This window comes from Theobroma cacao, chromosome 8, assembly GCF_000208745.1.
Source record: "Theobroma cacao cultivar B97-61/B2 chromosome 8, Criollo_cocoa_genome_V2, whole genome shotgun sequence".
Lineage (NCBI taxonomy): Eukaryota > Viridiplantae > Streptophyta > Magnoliopsida > Malvales > Malvaceae > Theobroma > Theobroma cacao.
Window position 1 is genome coordinate 19,153,741 of NC_030857.1, and position 22,434 is coordinate 19,176,174.

A 22,434-nucleotide genomic window follows, 5' to 3' on the forward strand; every position below is an offset into this window, starting at 1 on the left:
TCTACATCCACTACCTTGATTATCCAACCAAGGATTTTCCAACGATTCACTAAGAACCCGGTGAAATTCATAAGCTTTCACCAAGCTTTTACAATGACTTTTCGTAGGCGCAGCCAAAACCTTTACACTAGTTTTTCACGTGCTCAACTAAAACCCAAAGTGGTTTTCCAAGGCTCAACCACAATCTATAACATTCAAGCTTTCCAAGCTTGAACAACCTTTTAGAGTGACTCTCTCACTATAAGTATACAAGAAGAAATGGTAAAAGAAAGTACCTATGATCACAAGTTGATCTGATTGGTACAAGATGAGTGCTAAATACAATGATAAATAGTAGGCGTTTAAGTGCAAACAAGAGCAGTGAAGCTTTTCTAGTTTTTCTACTTTCTATAGCTCAAATCACATTCAAAGGTTCTACAAACTTGTTTCTCATTGTTGGAAGACCCTTTTATATTTGGAGATGCAACTCTGATGGCAGTTTGACAATTTATATCCATTGGAAACAGTTGAGGATGAGTTCTAACCGTTAATCTGTCTTGTAGTATTCTAGTTCAAATTGCAGATAGATAGCTCTTAGTCGACTAACTTGGTTGACTAAGTTGGTTCTATTTCTCAAACTCTTCAGCCTGCCATTTCTCCAATTTGAAGTTTGGTCAACCAATGTTCTTCCTTGTTAAACCAAAAGCTTCCTCCTTGTTATTCAGTTACATCTTGTTGATTTTATCACTCTTTTTCTTTAAAAAATAGTCTTTGAAGATTTAAAAAATTAATTTCATGTACTAATTTCCTGCACAGTCAAGTAAAGAAATTAGACACAAATAAATGGAAATGTTTTATTATCATCAAAAACTAATTGAGCTAACAATCTCCCCCTTTTTGATGATGACAAAACACTCATTGATTAACAACATAATGTCATTTTAAATTCTTTTTAGTTTTCTGTAAGAATTGAGGATTGCTCCCCTTAAGTATAAGCTCCCCCTTAGTGTGTGCATATTTGCTTATTTCATTTCAAACAGTTTTATTCTCATCATATAGAAAATGATATTGTTATATTTAAAGAATATATATGTGCAGCACGATATACTGATTTGCATCTAGAGATTTTCAGTTGCAAGTTTTGACAGATTTTTATCTATGTTCCAGCAGTTGTCAACAGTTAATTGATTTCAGATTGTGTCTACATCATCCACATTTCAATTGGTATGCTTTATGCTTCATCTATAACTCATTCTCATCAGACATTATATAAACATTATCTTATCAGCATGTAAATCCATATCAGCATACTAGCAGCAAATTTTGTTTGTGAAGGTCAACATATCAAAACATCAACATACTTCAGTTTACAGCAGTTAAATATCATAAACATATCAGCATTCATACTTCACATACATCCACATAAATAACAAAATTAAAGTTAAGTGTTTAAGTGCCACCAAAGCACAAATATCAGTTGAATAAAAAGTATTCTGAAAATGCCCTTAAACTAGTTATGCTTCCTATCTCCTACTTTTCTAATTTCATGCTCCCTTGGTTCTGTTTTCTTCCCTTTCCTAGGTTTTTGGTTCCTCTACCCTAGTACCATTCTACTCCCCTTTTTTGTCAGCATCAAAAGAGGGGAATTCTACTTATCAGATGAAGCAGAGGGAGAGGATTCAGTTCCATAAAAAGGGTTAAGAGGAAATGGAGAGGGTTATCAGAGAGAATATGACTTTCTAGGAGAGGATTCTAGAGTAGATTTGTTTGAAATATGAACTGGACTGTGAGGAGAAGAGGCTGAAACTAGTTTGGACTTTTCTGCCAAATTGAAAGACTTTTTTCTTTTGAGAAAAGTTGTCTTGGTTGCCATAGTCTTCCTTCCTTTAGTTGGTTGTTTTGCCTCAACTAGTGGTGTTGTGGTGGCTTCTGGTTTCCCTGTTTTTGCTTTTGGTTTGGGAGTTGAAGCTAGTTTCTTTCCTTTTCTTACATTTGCACCATCTTTCTCAGTTGCTATCTTGACAGTGTCTTTTTCAACTTGTTCCTTTCTGACCATTTGATGAAAAATGTCCATAATGGAAACTTCCTCTGAGTTCGGAGAAAAGGCCTGCTGTTTCTCAATTTTTGCATCGGCTACTTTAATTCCTTGTTCTCAGTCATTTTTGTTTTGAGATTTATGAGAGGGTGATTTGGCTGGTTGTTCAACTCTTTATGGGGAGTCCTCAGTTTGCAGAACAAGACTGGCAGACTTATAGGTAGAGCCTTCTGCTTAAGTGTTAGAACTTGTAGACTTCTCTGCTGGCTCTGCTAAACTTTTAGCACCTTACTGTGTAGGTGCGATGTTGGATGTGGCAGAATTGTCTGCAGCCATAGGTTCAGACCCCATGTTTTCCTTTTTCTTCAGCTTGTTTTCTAACTCAATGATCTTATCTTCCATTTTTTGTAGCTTCACTCCTTGGTCAGTCAACTTACCATCAATCCTCATAAGTAAATTAAAAATCATCTCATTCGAAAATCTGGAAGGAGCTTCTTTAGGTTGAGTAGACAAACTATGATCTTTTCTTAGGCCAATTTTGGAGGTTTTGATAAACTTTTCTCCATTGAGCACATACCCCATCTTAATTAAGCTGTCATAATAAATGGCTTGGTCTCTAGTTTTTACCAGGTCCATATTATACCTTTAGCCCATATTCCTTTCTTCTGCACAAGGGATGTAATCACATTCCCATATGGCAGATTTACCTTATCAAGTCTGTAGGCACTTCTCATTTTCTCAATCATAAACCTCCCCAGATTTAGAGACACTCCATTAAAAGCATGCTCCATCAGCCAAAGATCTTGGAGACTGATGTAGCTAAGACTTCCACTCCTCTCTTGAATGTTTGTTGCAATGAAGTAATGCAGTATCCTAATCTGTGGATTGATTATTAGACTTGAATTACTTTTAGAGGAGTATTTTTCTTTTCTTCAAGTGATAATCTCCCACAATGAGGACGGATCATATTTCTCTAGAAGTTCAAATTCACCTACTTCACCCTCTGATTTCAGCAAGTTCCCTAAATCTCCAGCAGTCATAATAAACTCTTTTCCATTCAAATAGACATTCAGCCCATCTTCTATATTGAAATGCCCCATACTTTGATATGGTGATAAATAAAGTTGATCGGATGCAAATTGAGGCCAATTATAATGTCTAAACGTGATGGAAGATGAAAAGAGTAGTTTAGGATAAAATGATCCGCAAGCGAAAAGATAACAATAAAATAATAATATTTATTCGGAGAAGAATTTGTAAGATAAAAGAGTGATTCGGAGGTCAAGTGAGGCATAATAAGGAACTTTGGGAACCAAAGAGATAAGATAAAATTTTTAGAATAAAATAATATTTTATTAATGAAATAATATTAAAATATTAATATTTAGTCGGATGTCGAAATCAGTCACGAAGAAGGATCATATGGTTGATCCAAGTGGGGGAAAAGATGACAAGCCTGACTCTATAAAATATTTGTCATGACATACATGTGATGGATAGTATTTTTACATGCTAGGAGAGTCCCGAAGAATTTACAAAAGTTGGTATTATACCTAGAGGTACAACAAAGTTGATTTAAGCTTCGAACTAGATCAAATAGAGATTTTAAGGTAAAATTGAGAATATTAAAGTCCTAGAATGGTTTAATCTGGTGATTTGGAGTTCGAGGATCAATTTGGAGTCAAACTGAAATTTTCACTATCTAGGGGTAAAATGGTCATTTGCCACTTGAGGACAAAATGGGAATTTTTAGAAAATATTTTTGGCCCCATTTGACTTATTGGAGTATGATTTGAGGATTAAGAAGTGAAAAAAATGTATTCTTGGTATTTTTCAAAGCATAGGGGTAAAATGGTAACTTTGCCACCCCATGGGCAAAACAGTAATTTTCCACCACCAGGACATTTGTCCAGCACATGGTCTTCCCCTATCCTCAATTTGACCATTGACTAATTTTGTGGTGGAGATAAAAGGATTAAAATTTTTAAAGTTTTAAAAACGGGCCAATGACATGATGTCACGTGTCATGCCTTTATTAATTTATTATTTTTCTTTTTAAAAGGCACAAAAATCAGCCCATCTTCTACCCCATGGCTGGCCAAACCAGCAAGAAGAGAGAGAAAATCAAAGAAAAGTGTGAATTTTCAAGGAAATTAAGTGAAAAATGTGAGATTTTTTCTATTAAGCTTGAGTTTTCTTATTGCCAAGCATTTCTCCTTATTTTCCATGATTAAATTGCATGTTTTCATGGTGATTTAATGGCTGGTCATATGGGTCTAGAGAGAGAAAATTGTTGGATTGATTTGATTTTAAGTTATGTTAGTGTTTTTAGTTAGTTTACCATATTTAGAAACAAAACAACATGAAAAGAATTCATTTTTCCCCATCACCATTATTGGCCGAGTTTTCTAGAGAGGATATTGTAGTTGAAATTGATGATATTTTACGATATTTGGGTGATATTTGATGTTTGGTGAGGCTAGAAATTAAATGAGAAATTTTGGTGTAAAAATATGAATTTTTACCTAATGTATAGACATGTGTGATTATTGATTCGAGACTGATAAATTGAATCTCATTCATAGTCACTAAGGTAATTTAAGTATAATTGGAGTGTAGAAAGTGAAAGAAATTGATTTGAAGTTAAATTGGAGGTTTTAGCCAATTACATCGAGAATAATGCGAATTAGGTCGAATACCGTATTTAAACGGCTATTCGAACATTTTGTAACACATTTCATGCATTCATATAGATTTAGAGAGCCTGAAATAGTTTATGAGAAATTGACACAATTTATTGAAATTCGTGTCACGTATGATGTATAGGTGGTGAGCCCTCTAACAAGAGTAAAAAAACTGTGCCCGAAGATCGAGAATAGGAGTATATCGAACTTTCAGTACTGTGTGTAACCTTATCATCATTTTAATTATCTAAAGTATGATTTTAATCGATTTTGGTGGAATTTTATGAAAATGAGTTTAAATGGTTAATTTTTGGTTTTACAAATAAAATATGTTTAAATAAAATGATTTTATAAATTGTCTTGAAACGAAATAATGATTTTGAAAAATAGAGTAATTGGAGACCACTGGTTTGTTGTAGATTTATGATTGGAATTGATGGCTTATGTTAATGTGTTGGCATGACTGGCTGGGCTGTGATTTATGAATTGTATGAATTGTTTTATTTTACCCTTGCAGGCTGGGTAGTAATATATTAGCCCTGTCATGCTGTCAAAATTTTATTTATTGGTGGGATGGTTATTAGCTTACTGCAGTGAGTGGATTTTCGTGGACCAACCTATTAGAGGAGCATGGTAAACCCCGTTATATCTTACCTCAGTATGAGAGGCACGGGTGGATAACTCATGAGGCTAACAGTTTTAGAGTTCACTTCACGCCGAACCACCTCGTGATGATGAACTCCGCTAACGCCAAGGAACGGCTATATTTTCAAAACAAAAACATGATTTATGTGTTCAAAATTTTTTAACAGCCTTGGAGAACTCGGTTGGGATAGTCCTCAATCAAGGTATCCCTGATAACTGAGTATGATAATGATTTTGGCACGAGTCAAAGTTTTAAGAAATTCATAAGCCATACTGATTACTTAATTTAAATAAATTAATTTCATTTGATTGAAATAAGTCGAAAGATGATAAATTACAGTTTGATAAAATGTTTTAATAGTCTCTTTTTACTCGCCTTTAGATATTTTAAATGATATTTGTTTACTCATTGGGATTATATAATCTCACTACCCTCCATTCCACCCATTTCAGGCTTAGGATAGTCGGTAGATAGCTCATTTCATCGAGGATTACAATTGGACTAGCATCCTCAAAATTTGTAGGTTTATCTCTCTAGATACTTTTAGTCGTTCGTGGGCCCACATGTCACTACAAATTTAATTTTATACTTTGATTATCTGTATTACAATATATATGAATTTATTTTACTTTTACGCTGTAAAAATTATTTATGCAGTGTTCTTAAAATATTGTTTTATGAGAAAATTGAATATTTTATTTAATATTTTTATTTTTTACTAATAGTCATAATTTCATTTTAAACGAATGTTTTAGACACCCAAAATTATTTTTGATTATGAAATATGTGTTTTTCACTTACATACTATATTTTTAACTGATTTTGAGATTTTTGGGAAAAATGACTAAAATGCCCTTGTGAGACAAAATTTTCGTTTTATCTGTTTTAAGTTTGAAATAGCTCAAAATTCTTTAGAACATAATATTTGGCAATAGTTACTCACCGGGGAAAACGAGAAACTGATATTAAACCTTGTGGGATTCCGGATGGCATTTCGAGAGATAAGTGCCCATCGAGACACCGCAGCGGTTATCACGGGCTCGAAGGGAGTTCCAGGTTGTGACATATATAGTCATCAGATTCTACTAATTCCTTTTCTTTCAAAGCAATGCCAGAGTAAAATTCTTTAACCAGACTTGGACTATATGACCTATTCTTAAAGATGCTATAACCTTTAAGTTTAAGCTCATCAAAATACTCAGATAGACTGGTTTGGATTTCTACATTTTCCTTAAAACTCTTCCAATCAATAAACTTTCCGTAGGAGATTGGTGCATTTTCTATATTCTTGAATCTATACTCATGCAGTTTATTTCTAAATTTTGAAGAAGAAGAGAAACTGATACCTTTTTAGAGTGAGGGTTCTGTATCTTTTTTCTTGTGCATTCTCTGCTTGTTTTCTCTTAGTTTCTCGACTATTTCCTTCACTGAGGCTGGCACAATTTTTTGCTTCTTTTTTTTTACTTTCTTTTCCAGTTTCTTCCTCCATTGACCTTTTTCCTTTCTTCTTCTCTGATACTTCTTTACTTTGAGATGTTCTAGCCATTTTAGTTCTAGAAATTTTTGAAGGTCTGAGTCAATTTTAGAGGCAACTAGGAAGATTTATGTTTTTGTTTTCAGGACAGCGGTTTGCAAAGGAGAGGGAAGAAGAGGTTGGCAGCAGTTATTACTCAGAAAACTTCTCATATTCTTTTAAGAATCGCCTTGCTTGTATTTCTTTATATTTTCAAATCTCCCTCTAAAATTTTGATTATTTACCTTTGGCAACTCTACTCTTTTCCTCTTTACACCCGATAAATCAAATTTTTTACCACAATTTACTCCTTTTTCATTAAACTCACTAAGTCTTATTATTTAAGGATGTCAGGCCACTCTTAGTTGACTAAGAATTCCTTAGTCGACTGAATGCATTTTGTTTTCAATGTGAGAGTTACAGATTTTCTTATAATTCCTTCACATTAACCATCCCCAAATTTCTTCTAATCTCACAAAATCTATCTTCACTCAGTGGTTTGGTAAAAATGTCTGCTAATTGGTGTAGAGTATTCACAAAGTCTATTTTAATGTCATTTTTCACTACATGGTCTCTAATGAAATGGTGTCTAATTTCAATGTGCTTAGTCTTAGAATGTTGCACAGGATTTTTTGATATATTGATTACACTTGTGTTATCACAGTATATTGGTACATTATGCTAATTATTGCATAATCTTTTAATTGTTGCTTGATCCAAAAGGATTTGTGCATAGCAACTACCTAATGAAACATATTCAGCCTCTACTGTAGATAGTGCTATTGAGTTTTGCTTCTTGTTGGACCAAGACACAAGCATCCTTCTTAAAAATTGGCATGTTCCACTAGTGTTTTTCCTATCAGTTCTGCTGCCAGCAAAGTCAGCATCTGAATATCCAACTAAGTTAAGAGTTGAGTTTCTAGAGTACCATATTCCTAGTTCTTGAGTGTCTATGAGGTATCTAAAAATTCTCTTAACAGCTGTTAGATGTGATTTCTTAGGCTGTGACTGAAATCCAGCACATAAACACACACAAAACTGAATGTCTGCTCTACTTACTGTTAAGTAAAGAAGAGAGCCAATCATACCTCTATTGAGCTTTTGATCTACATATTTTCCTTTTTCATCTATGTCAAGTTTGGTAGATGTACTCATTGGTGTGGAAATTGATTTCAGCTTCAGCATATCAAATTTCTTGAGCATATCATGAGTATATCTTTCTTTATTGATGAATATTCCTTCCTTACTTTGCTTAATTTGAAGACCAAGGAAATACTTCAACTCTCCCATCATGCTCATCTCAAGTTCACCTTACATTTCCTTTGCAAAGTTCTTGCATAAAGCTTCATTAGTTGCACTAAATACAATATGATCTACATATATTTGCACCATAATTAAATCATTTAGATATCTCTTAATGAACAATGTAGTATCAATGCTGCTTCTATCATATCCTTTTTCAACTAGAAATTTTGAAAGCCTTTCATACCAAGCTCTAGGAGCTTGTTTCAATCCATACAATGCTTTGTGAAGCTTAAAGACATGGTCAGAGTTTTCATAATCTTCAAAACCAGGTGGTTGTTCTACAAAAACTTCCTCTTGAATTAGTCCATTCAAGAATGTACTTTTCACATCCATTTGGTACAACTTAAAATTCATGAAGCATGCAAAAGCTAGCAACAACCTTATGGCTTCAATTCTAGCTACGGGAGCAAAGGTTTCATCATAATCTATTCCTTCTTCTTGATTGTATCCTTTTGCTACCAACCTAGCTTTGTTTCTAACTACATTTCCTTGCTCATCTACTTTATTTCTAAATACCCATTTAGTACCAACAATATGATGATTTGAAGGTCTAGGTACCAATGACCATACATGATTTCTAGTGAATTGATCAAGTTCTTCTTGCATGGCCATTATCCAACTTTCCTCCTTTTCAGCTTTTTCAAAGTTTTTAGGTTCAATTTGAGATATAAAAGTTGAAAACTCACAAGTTTCTCTAGTTGTTTTCCTAGTTCTAGCTCCTTGTTAAATGTCACCTATTATTTGGTCTTGTGGGTGATCTCTTACAAATCTCCAACTCCTTGATAGATCATCATGCTGATTTTCTGCTCTTTATAGATTTCCTAGAAATGGAGTTTCATTTTCTCTTCTAGATGAGCTTTCTTCATTATTTTTATTGTTCTCTAAGCTCATTTTCTCTATTTGTTTTTCTAGAATTTCTATATCATCATCATCATGAACTTCTTTTTGTAATGCATTTGACTCATCAAAAACTACATGTACTGATTCTTCAACGATTAGGGTCCTTTTGTTAAAAACTCGATAGGCCTTTGAGTTTAATGCATATCCTAAAAATATTGCTTCATTACTCTTTGCATCAAACTTCCTTAGGGGCTATTATCCATTGTTCAATACAAAACATTTATAGCCGAAACTCCTAAGGTGAGAAATGTTTGGTTTCTTACCTTTGTAAAGTTCATATGGAGTCTTTGAAATCAAAGGTCTTATTGAGACTTTATTAAGAATATAAGCTGCTATATTTACTGCCTCAGCCCAAAGATATTTAGGTAGGTTGTTCTCACATAACATGGTCCTAGCCATTTCTTTTAATGTTCTGTTTTTCCTCTCTACAACTCCATTTTGCTAGGGTATTCTAAGTGTAGAAAAATTATGATCCAACCCCTTCTTATTGCAAAATTTTTCAAACTCATCATTCTCAAATTCTCCTCCATGATCACTCTTTATGCTAACTATGGCTAGTCCTTTTTCATTTTCTACTTTCTTACAATAACTTAAGAATGATTGTAGAGCATCATTCTTATGAGCAAGAAAGTATACCCAAGTATATCTAGAATAGTCATCAACTATTACAAAGCCATATGACTTACCTCCTAAGCTTGTTGTGCTTATTGGACCAAATAGATCAATGTGCAACAATGCAAGAGGTCTAGATGTTGACACTATTTTCTTAGTCTTAAAGGATGTTCTAACTTGCTTTCCTAGTTGGCAAGCATCACATATCCTATCTTTTTCAAATTTCAATTTCGGTAGTCTAGTAACAAGATTTTTCTTTATTAATTTAGACATTGTATGCATGCTTACATGTCCTAACCTTCTATGTCATAACCAGCTATCATTCTCAGCATTTGCAACAAAACATACTTCACTATTCACATCAAGGTCTTCAAGAAAAATTACATACATGTTCTTCAACCTTTTTCCTATAAATGAGATTTCATTTGTACTCATATCAATCACTTCACACTTAGTTGAATCAAAGCATACTTTAAATCCTTTGTCACATAACTGACTAATACTTAGTAGATTATGTTTTAAGCCTTTAACTAGTAACACATGACTAATTTGAGTTTGGGAACTCTTACCAACCGTACCTATACCATGAATTCTGCCTTTTGAATCATCTCTAAAGGATACGTTTCCTCCCTTTCTCTTTTCCAACTGAGCAAACAGCTCTTCATGTCCTGTCATGTGTCGTGAACAGCCACTATCCAAGTACCAAGGTTGTTTCTTCCTTAGCTGAGCTCTTGAACATGTCTTTTTTAAGTCTAGCTCAACTTATAAAACATAATTTCAATTTTTCTTTATAGGTACCCATACTTTGATGGGTCTTTGAGTGTTAGTTGCAGCAAAAGATCCCTTAGGAACCCAAATTTTCTTAACTTTCTGCACTTTTCTTTTCTTAAAACAATCATATGACAAATGACCATGTTTACCACAATTATAACATCTAGGTAATACTTTAGTTGAATATTTATTGCAGTATGCATCTCTTTTTGAAGATTCATTTTTCAAGCATTTAAGAGTTATGTTTTCGTCAAAAGTTATTTGCAAGACTCCAGACTTATTTTTCAGCTCTTGTTTTAAAGACTCAAAGTCTATTTTTGAGTGTTCTAACTCAGCTTGCAAAATATTTCTTTGCTCAAAAATAGAGGTGAACTCTTGTTTGATTTGTTCCAAATCATTTTCAAATAATGCAGCCTTTTTCTTCAATGATTTGTATTTTGAAAAAAAAATTTCAAATTCATCATAAAGGCATTCATATTCATCCTATAAATCATTATAAGAATTAATGCAGGGGGATGAGGGTGCCTCTGTTTCATCCTCTTCTGCCATTAAACAAATGTTTACTCTTTCCTCAGATTTTTCATCATTAGTTTCAGAGCTTGATGTGTCATTGTCCGACCATGTAGCAGCCACCATTGCTTTCTTGGATCTCTTGTTTTTCTTGGGGGTTTCATCTTTCCGCCATGGATACTCGGACTTGAAATGATCAGGTTTCTTGCATTCGTAGTAGATCATCTCTTCCTTTTTGTTGGATTCATTTTTGTTCTTTATTTTTCATGAGGCGCCTTGGTCTTTCCTGAAACCTCTTCTAGTTAGCCTTTGATTTCTTCTGCTCATTATTTTTCTGAATTTTCTTACAACTAGAGCTAAATCTTCATCATCATCACAAGAAAGCTCTTCCACCTCTTCTTCAAGAATGTTGGCTTTAAGTGCAATGCTATTTTTCTTTTCCCTTGCTTCCCTTCGGTCTTCTTCTTCTTCTTCCTTAAGCTCCAACTCATGAGTGAGAAGAGAACCACACATCTCATTGAGAGTGATGATGTTCAGATCTTTAGCCTCTCTAATGGCAGTCACTTTTGGTTTCCAAGATTTTGGTAGGCATCTAAGCAGTTTCTTAACTAATTCATGTTCAGGGATAGGCTTGCCTAGTTGACTTAATTTTTTTGTAATGTTTGTAAACCTATCAAACATGCTGGTGATGTCTTCACCAGGCTCCATTTTGAACATTTCATAACTATGTGTTAAGAAAGCCATTTTGGACTCCTTTACTTGAGAAGTTCCTTCATGGATTATCTTGAGTTTTTCCCACACTTGTTTAGCTGTTGTACAGCTTGAGACTTTGTTAAATTCAGTGGGAGTCAAGGCACAATGTAATGTGTTAATGGCCTTAAATTTTACTTGAACTTTCTTAGTTTCAGCCTCAGTCCATTCGGATCTTGGCTTGAAAATCAACTCAGTTATTACTACATTCACAGTTGAGGGCATAAAAGGTCCATCAGTTATGGCGTCCCACATTTCATAATCTATTGCCCTAATATAAATTGACATTCTAGTGCTCCAATAAAGATAATTAAAGCCATCAAACAGAGGTGGTCTGTTTGTTGATTGTCCCTAAGCAACTATGGTTTTTTGTTGAGCCATTTGAATCCTTCCAAAGGATGTTAAGCCTTAAAAACAGGGAACTAGCTTTGATACCAATTCTTGGTCCCATTAATGTGTGCTAGAGGGAGAGTGAATAGCACAATTTGGCTTTTGACAATGTGTGGAACTAATTTCCAAAACTCAAGAAATTAAAAGTAGAGTATAAGATGCACAACAATTTAAAGTGGTTTGGTCCAAGATCTACATCCACTACCTTGATTATCCAACCAAGGATTTTCCAATGATTCACTAAGAATTCGGTGAAATTCACAAGCTTTCACTAAGCTTTTACAATGGCTTTTCTCAAGCTTAGCCAAAACCTTTACACTAGTTTTTCATGAGCTCAACTAAAACCCAAAGTGGTTTTCCAATGCTCAACCACAACCTATAACATTCAAGGCTTTCCTAAGCTTGAACAACCTCTTAGAGTGACTCTCTCACTCTAAGTATACAAGAAGAATTGGTAAAAGAAAGTACCTATGATCACAAGTTGATCTGATTGGTACAAGATGAGTGCTAAATACAATGACAAATAGTAGGCATTTAAGTGCAAACAAGTGTAGTGAAGCTTTTCTGGTTTTTCTACTTTCTATAGCTCAAATCTCATTCAAAGCTTCTAAAAACTTGTTTCTCATTGTTGGAAGACCCTTTTATATTTAGAGATGCAACTTTGATGGCAATTTGGCAGTTTATATCCATTAAAAACAGTTGAGGATGAGTTCTAGCCGTTAATCTATCTTGTAGTGTTCTGGTTCAAATTGCAGACAAAGAGCTCTTAGTCGACTAACTTGGTTGACTAAGTTGATTCTGTTTCTGGTTTGCAGTTTCTGGCAAAGAACACTTAGTCGACTGACTTGGTTGACTAAGTTGGTTCTGTTTCTCAAACTCTTCAGCCCGTCATTTCTCTAATTTGAAGTTTGGTCAATCAATGTTCTTCCTTGTTAAACCAACAAGCTTCCTCCTTGTTATTCAGTTACATCTTATTGATTTATCACACTTTTTCTTTAAAAAAATACTCTTTGAAGATTTAAGAAATTAATTTCATATATTAATTTCCTGCACACTCAAGTAAAGGAATTAAACACAAATAAATAGGAATGTTTTATTATCATCAAAAACTAATAGAGCCAACATACCAAACTTTCCTGCCTGTGCTCTTTACCTCTTTTTTCAGATGTAGCACAATGGTCTATGTGAAGTTGATAATGAAAAAAAAATTATAATTATGAGTATGAATTGAGGGTATAAGTGGGAGAGTGATGGAATGGTCTATGTGAAGTTGGTAATGAAAAAAAAACGTTATAATTATGAGTATCAGAGTCAGAGGGAGGGAGGTAGTATGGGCTCCACCTTTTAAAAGTTTTCAAATTTTTTAATTTTTTAATTTTTTATTTTATAATTTTATCTTTATTTTTTAAAAAAATTATAATTTTAATCCTACACATATTGAAAATATTATTTTCACCGCTACAAACTTAAAATATTGACTCCATCATTAATAAGCATGGTATTAATGATATAATAAATAAGCAAAATGAACATAATTTTTTATTAATATTCCTTGCTTAAGTGATAATGATCATGAGTATCAAACTATAAGGCAGACAACAAGAGATAGTAAATAGAGACAAGGGAAAGTTAGAGCTAAGACTGAGATAATAATTTTAGTAAATGTAATGAATGGTGAGAGGGTCAATAGAAATATGAAATTGTAAATAATGTCATTAAAGTTTTTTTTTTTAAAAAAAAGAAGTTGGATAAATCAGTTAACATGTAAAATAAGACAAATAATGGACAAAAAGAAACAAATGGAGAGGAAGAGAAGGCAAAACAAGAGACTAGGGAAAAAGAAGTAATTGAGGCAACATAATAAATCATGGATTATGGAGTACTTGGAACAAGGGTAGAACAAGTTATGAAACAAGGAAAAGGTAGAAATTGTGTAATATATAGGGTATTCAATACGTGATTACTAGAAAAGAAGAGGAGAAAATAAGGGCTGTTGCAAGTTTCTTGTCGTTTTTATTATTATAACAAATTAAAATATTTGAATAGTAAATTTATAATGATAGCTCGCTATCTTCTTAAGAGAAAAAGATAGAAAGTGCTATTATTGTAAAAGGTAAAAATATGTTATCTTCAAAAAGGGTTATTATTGTAGAAGGTTAAATGTGTTATCTTCAATTTAGGTTACTAAGAGAAAGCAAGATTTTTTGTAATAAGCAGAGACTGGAGCTATCTAATTTGAAAAATAAGATGTGGAAATTTATAAAATTAATTTTGAGAACACATTTAATTATAATTAGAATTCTTTTAATATAGTTTTGTATTTTTAATCTTGGTTCTTTTTAATCAGTAATATTTTATATTTTTTATCATCATATTATTTATCTTTTTTATTTTTAAACTAGTAATGATAGATTTCTAAATTTTTACCATTGAAATGCTAAATTTGTAAATTTTTATTTATAATTTAATAGCTTATCATTTTTTACGAGTGCTATATTTAGATGATGTCTTGAAAAAGGATAATAATATATTAAACGGTTTGAGAAAAGTTATGAAGCAAACAATTTATTATGATTACGGAAACAATTTGTATGATCTCAATACCTATCTCGCACAATCTAAGCACATTGCTCGCATGCCTTCTGTAACTACCTTACACAGCCTCGTTTTATTCTATTTGAGTAAGTTACTTGAATAAAATCTAAATGAGTAATTAACTAATTAAGAACTATTTATTCAATTCTTATTGTCTTTCAATCTTTTAAACTGAGTTCATTAAGATAAGTATAGTTTATTAAGATAACTTTTTTTATAATTATGGTTTACATTAAGATAATTTTAATCTTATGATAAGAATTAAAATTTTAAATTAGCAAACCCAATAAGATTTGTACTTATATAGTTTAATAATAATCTTTTTTTTTTTGAAAAAATCTTATTTCATTTACTATTTTTTTTTCTTTTTAATTTCAAACAATTAAGAAAAACCTTAGTCATTGCCATATATATTTATATTAGTGGATAGACAGTGAGAGATGGGAGAGAATTTACATTTTGGTGGAGCATTTTCAATATTGACTAGCAAATATTAGAAAATGTAAAAATAAACATCCTAAAAATGTAGAAGGGGCTGAATTTACAGGAATTGTAATTGCCTAAATATAAACGAATAGCTTTCTTTATATGGGTTGGCTAACGTCTGTAGATGATACCAAAGATCCCATGAAGTGACATTGATCATGCATTGCCCCAAACTTTCCTATGTTCAGCTTATCACCAATTAATCATCACCTGTAAAAGATAATTTTCTCGAAAAGCAATTTTGCCTTACTGGTATTAATGAAGTATATGGGAACAAGAACTATCTTGAATTAATTGTAAACCTTGGTGCGTTATACTCTGTAAACACGCTTTTTGAATTATATATATAGGATTATGTCTTTTTTTCTCTAATTTTTAAAGCTTTTGAAAGCCAAAACAGATCTTTTCTCTTTACACTTTAAAAGTGTATATTAAATTAAAAGCAGCATATTCACATTGTATATATAAGTTTTCACTTTCCTCCAGGAAGAAAAAGAAAATTCCAACAGCTACTTATAGAAATATAGTTCGGTTTCTTAAAGAATTTATAAACATTAGTATGCCTTTCCTTTCTTTATGAAAAGCAAATTTTTAATGTATTAAAATTAGAAGAGTTTCATAAAATATCGAATAAATCTATTGTTATTTAGAGCCCAATTACAGACACGGTATGACATTGCAACATTTCCTCGAGTCTGGAAACCCCATCCTAAAAAACAACCCAGAAATACAGAACACCCATTGTAAAACCCCTCATAACACATCAGCTTGAGCACATCCCACCTCAAAATACATCTCATTCCTCTTGATCATTTTAGTATCTGTCAATGACACAACTTTCCTTTTATGTCAAGAGCATATGCCAAGAATCTATGTATTATAAAGAGATTCATTCGTAATAGACATGTATTATCTTTATATCCCATTTTCTGTATCTAATTCTTTTATAACTCAATACGTTGTTTATCTATTTTTGGAATGCATACTTCCTATAATATAGTCCAAGATCACATATAAAGAAAACAATTAGACATAAATGAATAAGATATTCTAATTTATTTTCTGGTTCTGTAATTTAATTTTTCAAACTTTTAACACTTGGTAATTAAATTATTTAGCCGGTAAATGAACTATCAAGTGGTTAATTATTTATTTCAACCGATATCAATATTCACCTTTACATCATGACACATAAAACACTAAAAATTAATAGTAAACAAAAAATTACTATCTAGAGTCTTACACTTGATAAGAATATGATCTGTTAGTACCATTAAAAAACCAAAACGTTCATTTGCATTAATTTGGTAAAAACTAATAATGAGCAAAATTTTGGCAAACACTAAATGCTATCCTAAATTTACCATTCTATTCAAGAAAGGATATTAAGTGCAAAAATTTGGCAACTGATAATGAGCAAACACTAAATGCTATTTAAACCTTCCCTACATAAATCAATCGAATTTCTATCCTGTCCACAGAAAAGGAAAAATTGATTATGGTAAAAAGACAACTATTTAATGAGAATTAAAATTTCTTTCTCCATTAATTGGGAAGCCAACCGTGTTGGTCAATTATCTTTGTTTAGGAACATTTTCTTCCTAATTATCAAGAAATTAAAATTTTCCATTTATGAAGATAACGGTTTGTGATTCTTTGCACCTGAGATTTATCAAATGTATAATGAAATGCATCCCATAATTTGATTCAACAATAGATGCATGTATCTCTTTTTCTTAACTAAAAAGGATTGTATAGATACGTGTTTGATTGCACTGATCAGTCAAGCTCTCTTGTTCTCATCTATTGCAGATAGAGTCTGAAATCTCAATAGCATCTGTACGATATGGAGGATGGATTGGAAGCCCCAGGCCCGCTATGGAAGATTATAGTGGTTGCAGCCATAGCCGCCGGCGTGCAGTTTGGATGGGCACTGCAGCTCTCTCTTCTAACCCCTTACGTTCAAACCCTTGGTGTCCCTCACACCTGGGCGGCTTTTATTTGGCTTTGCGGCCCCATCTCTGGCCTCCTCGTGCAGCCCATTGTAGGCTACAACAGTGACCGTTGCACCTCTCGCTTCGGTCGTCGCAGACCCTTTATTGCTGCTGGAGCCTGCTGTGTTGCTGGAGCTGTTTTCCTCATTGGTTTCGCCAAAGATATAGGCCACAAAGCTGGTGATTCATTGGACAAAAGCACAAAACCTAGAGCCGTTGCTGTCTTTGTTACAGGATTTTGGATTCTCGACGTGGCTAACAACATGTTACAAGGTCCATGTCGTGCTTTGCTTGCTGACCTTTCCGCAAATAATCATAAAAGAATGAGAGTTGCAAATGGATGGTTCTCCTTTTTCATGGCTGTTGGAAACGTTTTGGGTTATGCGGCTGGTTCCTACTCAAATCTTCACAAAATCTTCCCTTTCACAGTAACAACTGCCTGTGATGTTTATTGTGCAAACCTCAAAACGTGCTTCATTATTGATATTCTTTTCCTCTTGTTGGTGACAATAACCGCGATTAGTTGCGTGAAAGAGACGCCATTAAGCAAGGAAGTTATGAAGCAAGAAGAAGAGAAAGCGTCTACGCCTTTGGTTGGGGAGTTATTGACAGCATTCAAGACCTTGAAGAAACCGATGTGGATCTTGCTTCTTGTCACTTGCCTTAATTGGATAGCCTGGTTCCCATTCTTGTTGTACGATACTGACTGGATGGGGAGGGAGATATACGGAGGGCATGTGGACGGAAATGATAATCAACAGAAGCTGTATGATAATGGAGTACGGGCGGGTGCGCTGGGGTTGATGATTAACTCGATTGTTTTGGGTTTTGCTTCCTTGGGATTGGAGAATATTGGGCGCTTGGTTGGTGGGGTTAAAAACTTGTGGGGTGGGGTGAATTTCATCTTGGCTGCATGCTTGGCTTCCACGGTGTGGATCACCAAGGTGGTTGACGCTTGGAGAGATACACATGGACTCTTGGCCCCTCCAAGCAACATCAAAGGCTCTGCCTTGGCTGTTTTTGGATTGCTGGGTATTCCGCTCTCGGTACGTAACATTCTTCTCTCGTGCCCCTTCTCTGCTCTTACATGTACATGTAAACGCATACTAGATCTATTTAGTTGGAAAAATAATCAATTTTCAAGTAAATTATATCTATATATCAATTTTAAGGACAAAACTTATATGTCTCTCTTTCATTGGGACTGCACGTTTAGCATCTTCCTAAAGTAAACAAGGGTGGGTAAGTAGAATGAAAAACTGACATACAATAATCATTATTGTCTTGTTTTGTGCAGGTCACATTCAGCATTCCATTCGCTTTGGCATCCATCTATTGCTCTGCTTCTGGCGGTGGTCAAGGTAATTAAAATCGTGTGATTAGTGTTGTAATTGCCTATGCTTGTTGTATACTAAGCCTTTCCTATTTTCTAATAATTTTGATGCTGTGAGAATTGTAGGGCTTGCCCTGGGAGTGCTGAACATGGCAATAGTTATCCCACAGGTAAATATTTTCGAATCATTATTCCAACAACGGTTCACATAATTGACACTATTCATTTATAATTAATAAATTTCTAATTTTCATAAATATATCTTGATACGGTACTTGTCAATTTTTTAACTCTATCTCTCAAGTTTAAAATCGCCCATAAGCTTGTTATTTGCTGTAATCATATTTATACATATACATAGGCTCATTTTGGGCTATGTGACAGATGTTCATATCCGTAGTCAGCGGACCACTTGATGAAGCATTTGGGGGCGGTAACTTACCAGCTTTTGTGTTGGGCTCCATCGTGGCTGCCATTAGCGCTGTATTGGCCATTGTTGCCCTTCCGAATCCACCAAAACAAGTATCTCTCAATCCTGCAATGGCTGGAGGACACTGAGCAAGTGAGCTGGGGTCATGAATAAATCAGGATAGTGGATTTAAATCTTTGCAATAATAAATCCATGCCAAGACAAATTTCATTATGAGTTTATCATAATTTAAATCTATCTCTCATTTTGGACAACTTTTTTTAAGTAATATATTTCGTTTGAAATATAAGGTAGTTCAATCTTTTTTCTGTGTACTTTTTCTTCTTTTAAAATTAATAGATTTTTTAACATTTGGCTCGATGCTTAGTCATTAGTGCATGTATCCCCACTCAAGAGTTAGATTTGAGTTCCCTCTTCTCTCAAATCTAAATAAATTAAATTTTCTTGTGAAACATATTTACTTAGGCATAATTTAGAAAAAAAAAAACCTTTTCTCCATTACCTTTTTAATTATCTTTTAAAAATGTTGGAGGTTACAATTAGAATTGCTTTCCCTTGATTTGTTTTTAAATATTTTGGAGATTATAATTTTCTCTAAATCATTTTTTATTTATGATGGTTTCTAATTTTGATTTATTTTCTCTTAACTTTCTTTTTGCCATTACAATTTTGTACTATTATGTGCAAATAGTTATGTTGCAGCAATAACTGGTTCTAAAATTTTCTTCACTTCAAGGATTTTCATTTTCAAATTTTCTCTCTCAACTCTTTCTACCTCTTTTATAGTTAAGTGAATTAATTATTTGAGAAAAAAATGATAGAGAATTTATAATAATTGTGCGCTGGGTTACATTTTTTCTGTATTTCTAAGATGATTTTTTTTTGTTGATTTGAAATTTTTTGTTTTTTTATTTATTTTGAGTTGTGGTTGAATTATGTTTATTTTTTTGTTATCTATTTATAAACGAATTTGTTGAGACATCTCTTGGATGATAGAAATAATGGGAATGAATTGAGGGTATCAGTGGGAGGGTGATGGAATGGTCAATGGGAAGTTTTTTTTTTTTTTGAGTGAAATATGATTTCATTACCTCATCAAATTGAATTACATCTGACATATAAATATATAAAAGGACAATCACTAATACTCACTATAACTTAAGAAATCTTCCCTTTACATGGTTAAAGAACCTCATTAAAAACCTCCTCATAGAAAAACATTGAGGGATAAAAACCATGAGTAAAGGAAAAGTGTACCCTTTGAACCATATAATCATTGGGATTACAGTATCCATCCTCAACCTAACCACCTTCAAATGAACTGCTAGCCTCTCTAATGATAACAAGTTGAATATCATCAAGCATATGAGATAAATCAAACCAAGCCACTATTTCCTCACTCATGTCTTTTGCCCTTTTAGCCAACAAATGCGCCACTTCATTACCTTCTCTTGGACAATGTAGACTAGCATCACAATTAATGCTCACCATTAGATTAAGGTAGTCTTCTACAATATGGCCAAAGATACCAGACAAGTGTCTTCCTTTAATCCAATCAACCACCACCTTGCAATCCATATCAATCTCTTTTATCATAATATTCTCCCTTTGACAGCAACATAGAGACCAAACTAAGGCAGCTAATTCAACTTCCTCCACTGTTTGACCTATGAGCATTCTTCTCGTGCCAGCTAATTCGACCTCCCCTGATACATTACGAACAACAAATCCAGCTCCCAGCCACCTTTCACCTGTTATCTCAAATATAGTTGCATCCACATTCAGTTTTCTTTCTTTTGGCGCTTCCCATTTACATGTTCTATTTTGTTGAGAGTTCATCCTCCTTGTCCTTACCCCATTAACAGACCTGTATTACTTTATCAAATTGCCAGCTAACTCTGTAAAGCCCGACCTTATAAAATACTATTCATGACATACATGTGATGATAGCATGATTGCATGCTATGAGAGTCCTAAAAAATTTACAAAAGTCGGTATTTTACCTAGAGGTACAACAAAGTTTATTTAATCCTCGAACTAGATCAAATAGGAATTTTAAGGTGCGATTAAGAGTTTCACAGTTCATGAATGACTTAAAATGGTAATTTGGAGTTTGAAGATCAATTTGGAGTCAAATCAAAATTTTTACTAACCAAGGGTAAAATGGTCATTTGCCACTTNCTCCACCATGATGGAAAATATTTTTCATAAAATTATCCAAACAACAAAAAATGTTTTGGACAGTTTATCCAAATAACAGAAAACATTAAATTTTTCTATAAAACATTTTACATAGAAAAATTTTCCTCTAGCAAGTCATTTTTTGGTTACCAAATCGACCCTAAAATAAGGCAGAAAAGTGTTAATCAATTAACGCAAGGCTTAACTGATTAAAAGAGTACTAGATTTAAAATATAAGTATGTTAATTGGTTAACCAAATGGTTTAATCGATTAAAGCTTAAACTTGGAGTACGTAAAATTTTCCTTAAATATTTGGAGGATAGTTTTTAGCCTTTAGAAACAGTTTTGGAGCAAAAATAGTCGTTATTTTATCTTCTAGTGACTCTTTTTAAATTTGTAGGCAATAATTATAAAAAAAAAACTTGGAGTACCTAAAAGTGCCAAAATTCAAATTCAAAACATTGTTGACCATTGAAGGATGCCAAATGAAAGAATTCAAATTCGAAGACATTTTAATCTATTAAAGTTTATTATAATGGGTTAAAGGTGAAGAAAGAGAAGCTTCAATTAGTTAAAGGGAGGATTAATCAATTAGAAGAAAGTTAATGAAAAACAATGTTTAAAGGAGTCTAAAGACAGAAAGTTTTTAATCGATTAAAGTCCACTTTAATCCATTAATGCTATAAAACAGACTGCCAAACAGAGATGCTTTAACCAGTTAATGCTCACCTTTAATCCATTAAAAAGCTACTGCCTATAAATCTAAAAAGAGCCCTAGAAGATAAAAAAACGGCTATTTTTGCTCCAAAACTGTTTCTAACGGCTAGAAACTATCCTCCAAATATTTAAAAAGCTTCAAGAGGTCATCATGAAAAAGAACTATCAAAAAGCAAGATTAAAGCCAAAAAGTGTTAGAAAGTTCTCTTCTCAATTGTGCTTCTGTCACGACCTGGAACCTGCCTCAGGCCCATGACAATCGCCGCGACATCTCGATTGACACTCATTATTCGGAATGCCAACCGGAACCCCGCAAGGCTTACATATCAGTTTCTTTCCTTTCCTGTGAGCAATCATTGTTAAATATTGAGTTTTTAGAGAATATATACTATTTTAGATCAAAAACGATCAAAATAAAATTTTCGCCACATAGGGGTATTTTGGTCATTTTTTTCTCAAAAATTTCGAAACTGGCTAAAACGTAATATACAAGTACAAAACACATAATTCATATTCAAAATGAGTTTAGAAGTCTAAAATTTTCATTTAAACCGAAATTACGGTTATTTGAATATAATAAGAAAATAAAAGAAATATTAAGG

At 33.2% G+C, this 22,434-nt stretch overlaps 1 protein-coding gene across 1 annotated transcript; it reads left to right on the plus strand.

The window, feature by feature from the left end:
- LOC18593138 (sucrose transport protein SUC1) lies at positions 16,989-19,299 on the plus strand. The gene is made up of 4 exons (XM_007020204.2): positions 16,989-18,216; positions 18,468-18,531; positions 18,630-18,673; positions 18,888-19,299. Exons 1-4 carry the CDS (start codon positions 17,023-17,025, stop codon positions 19,059-19,061), a joined length of 1,476 nt encoding a protein of 491 aa, XP_007020266.2. The 5' UTR covers positions 16,989-17,022; the 3' UTR covers positions 19,062-19,299.

What these genes read in the sequence shown, in the direction of transcription:
- LOC18593138 (XM_007020204.2), top strand. Translation starts at nt 17,023, where the DNA reads ATGGAGGATGGATTGGAAGCCCCAGGCCCGCTATGGAAGATTATAGTG. An exon ending in TGCTGGGTATTCCGCTCTCG is followed by an intron (nt 18,217 to 18,467) that starts GTACGTAACATT and finishes TGTTTTGTGCAG; the next exon opens with GTCACATTCAGCATTCCATT. An exon ending in TGGCAATAGTTATCCCACAG is followed by an intron (nt 18,674 to 18,887) that starts GTAAATATTTTC and finishes GCTATGTGACAG; the next exon opens with ATGTTCATATCCGTAGTCAG.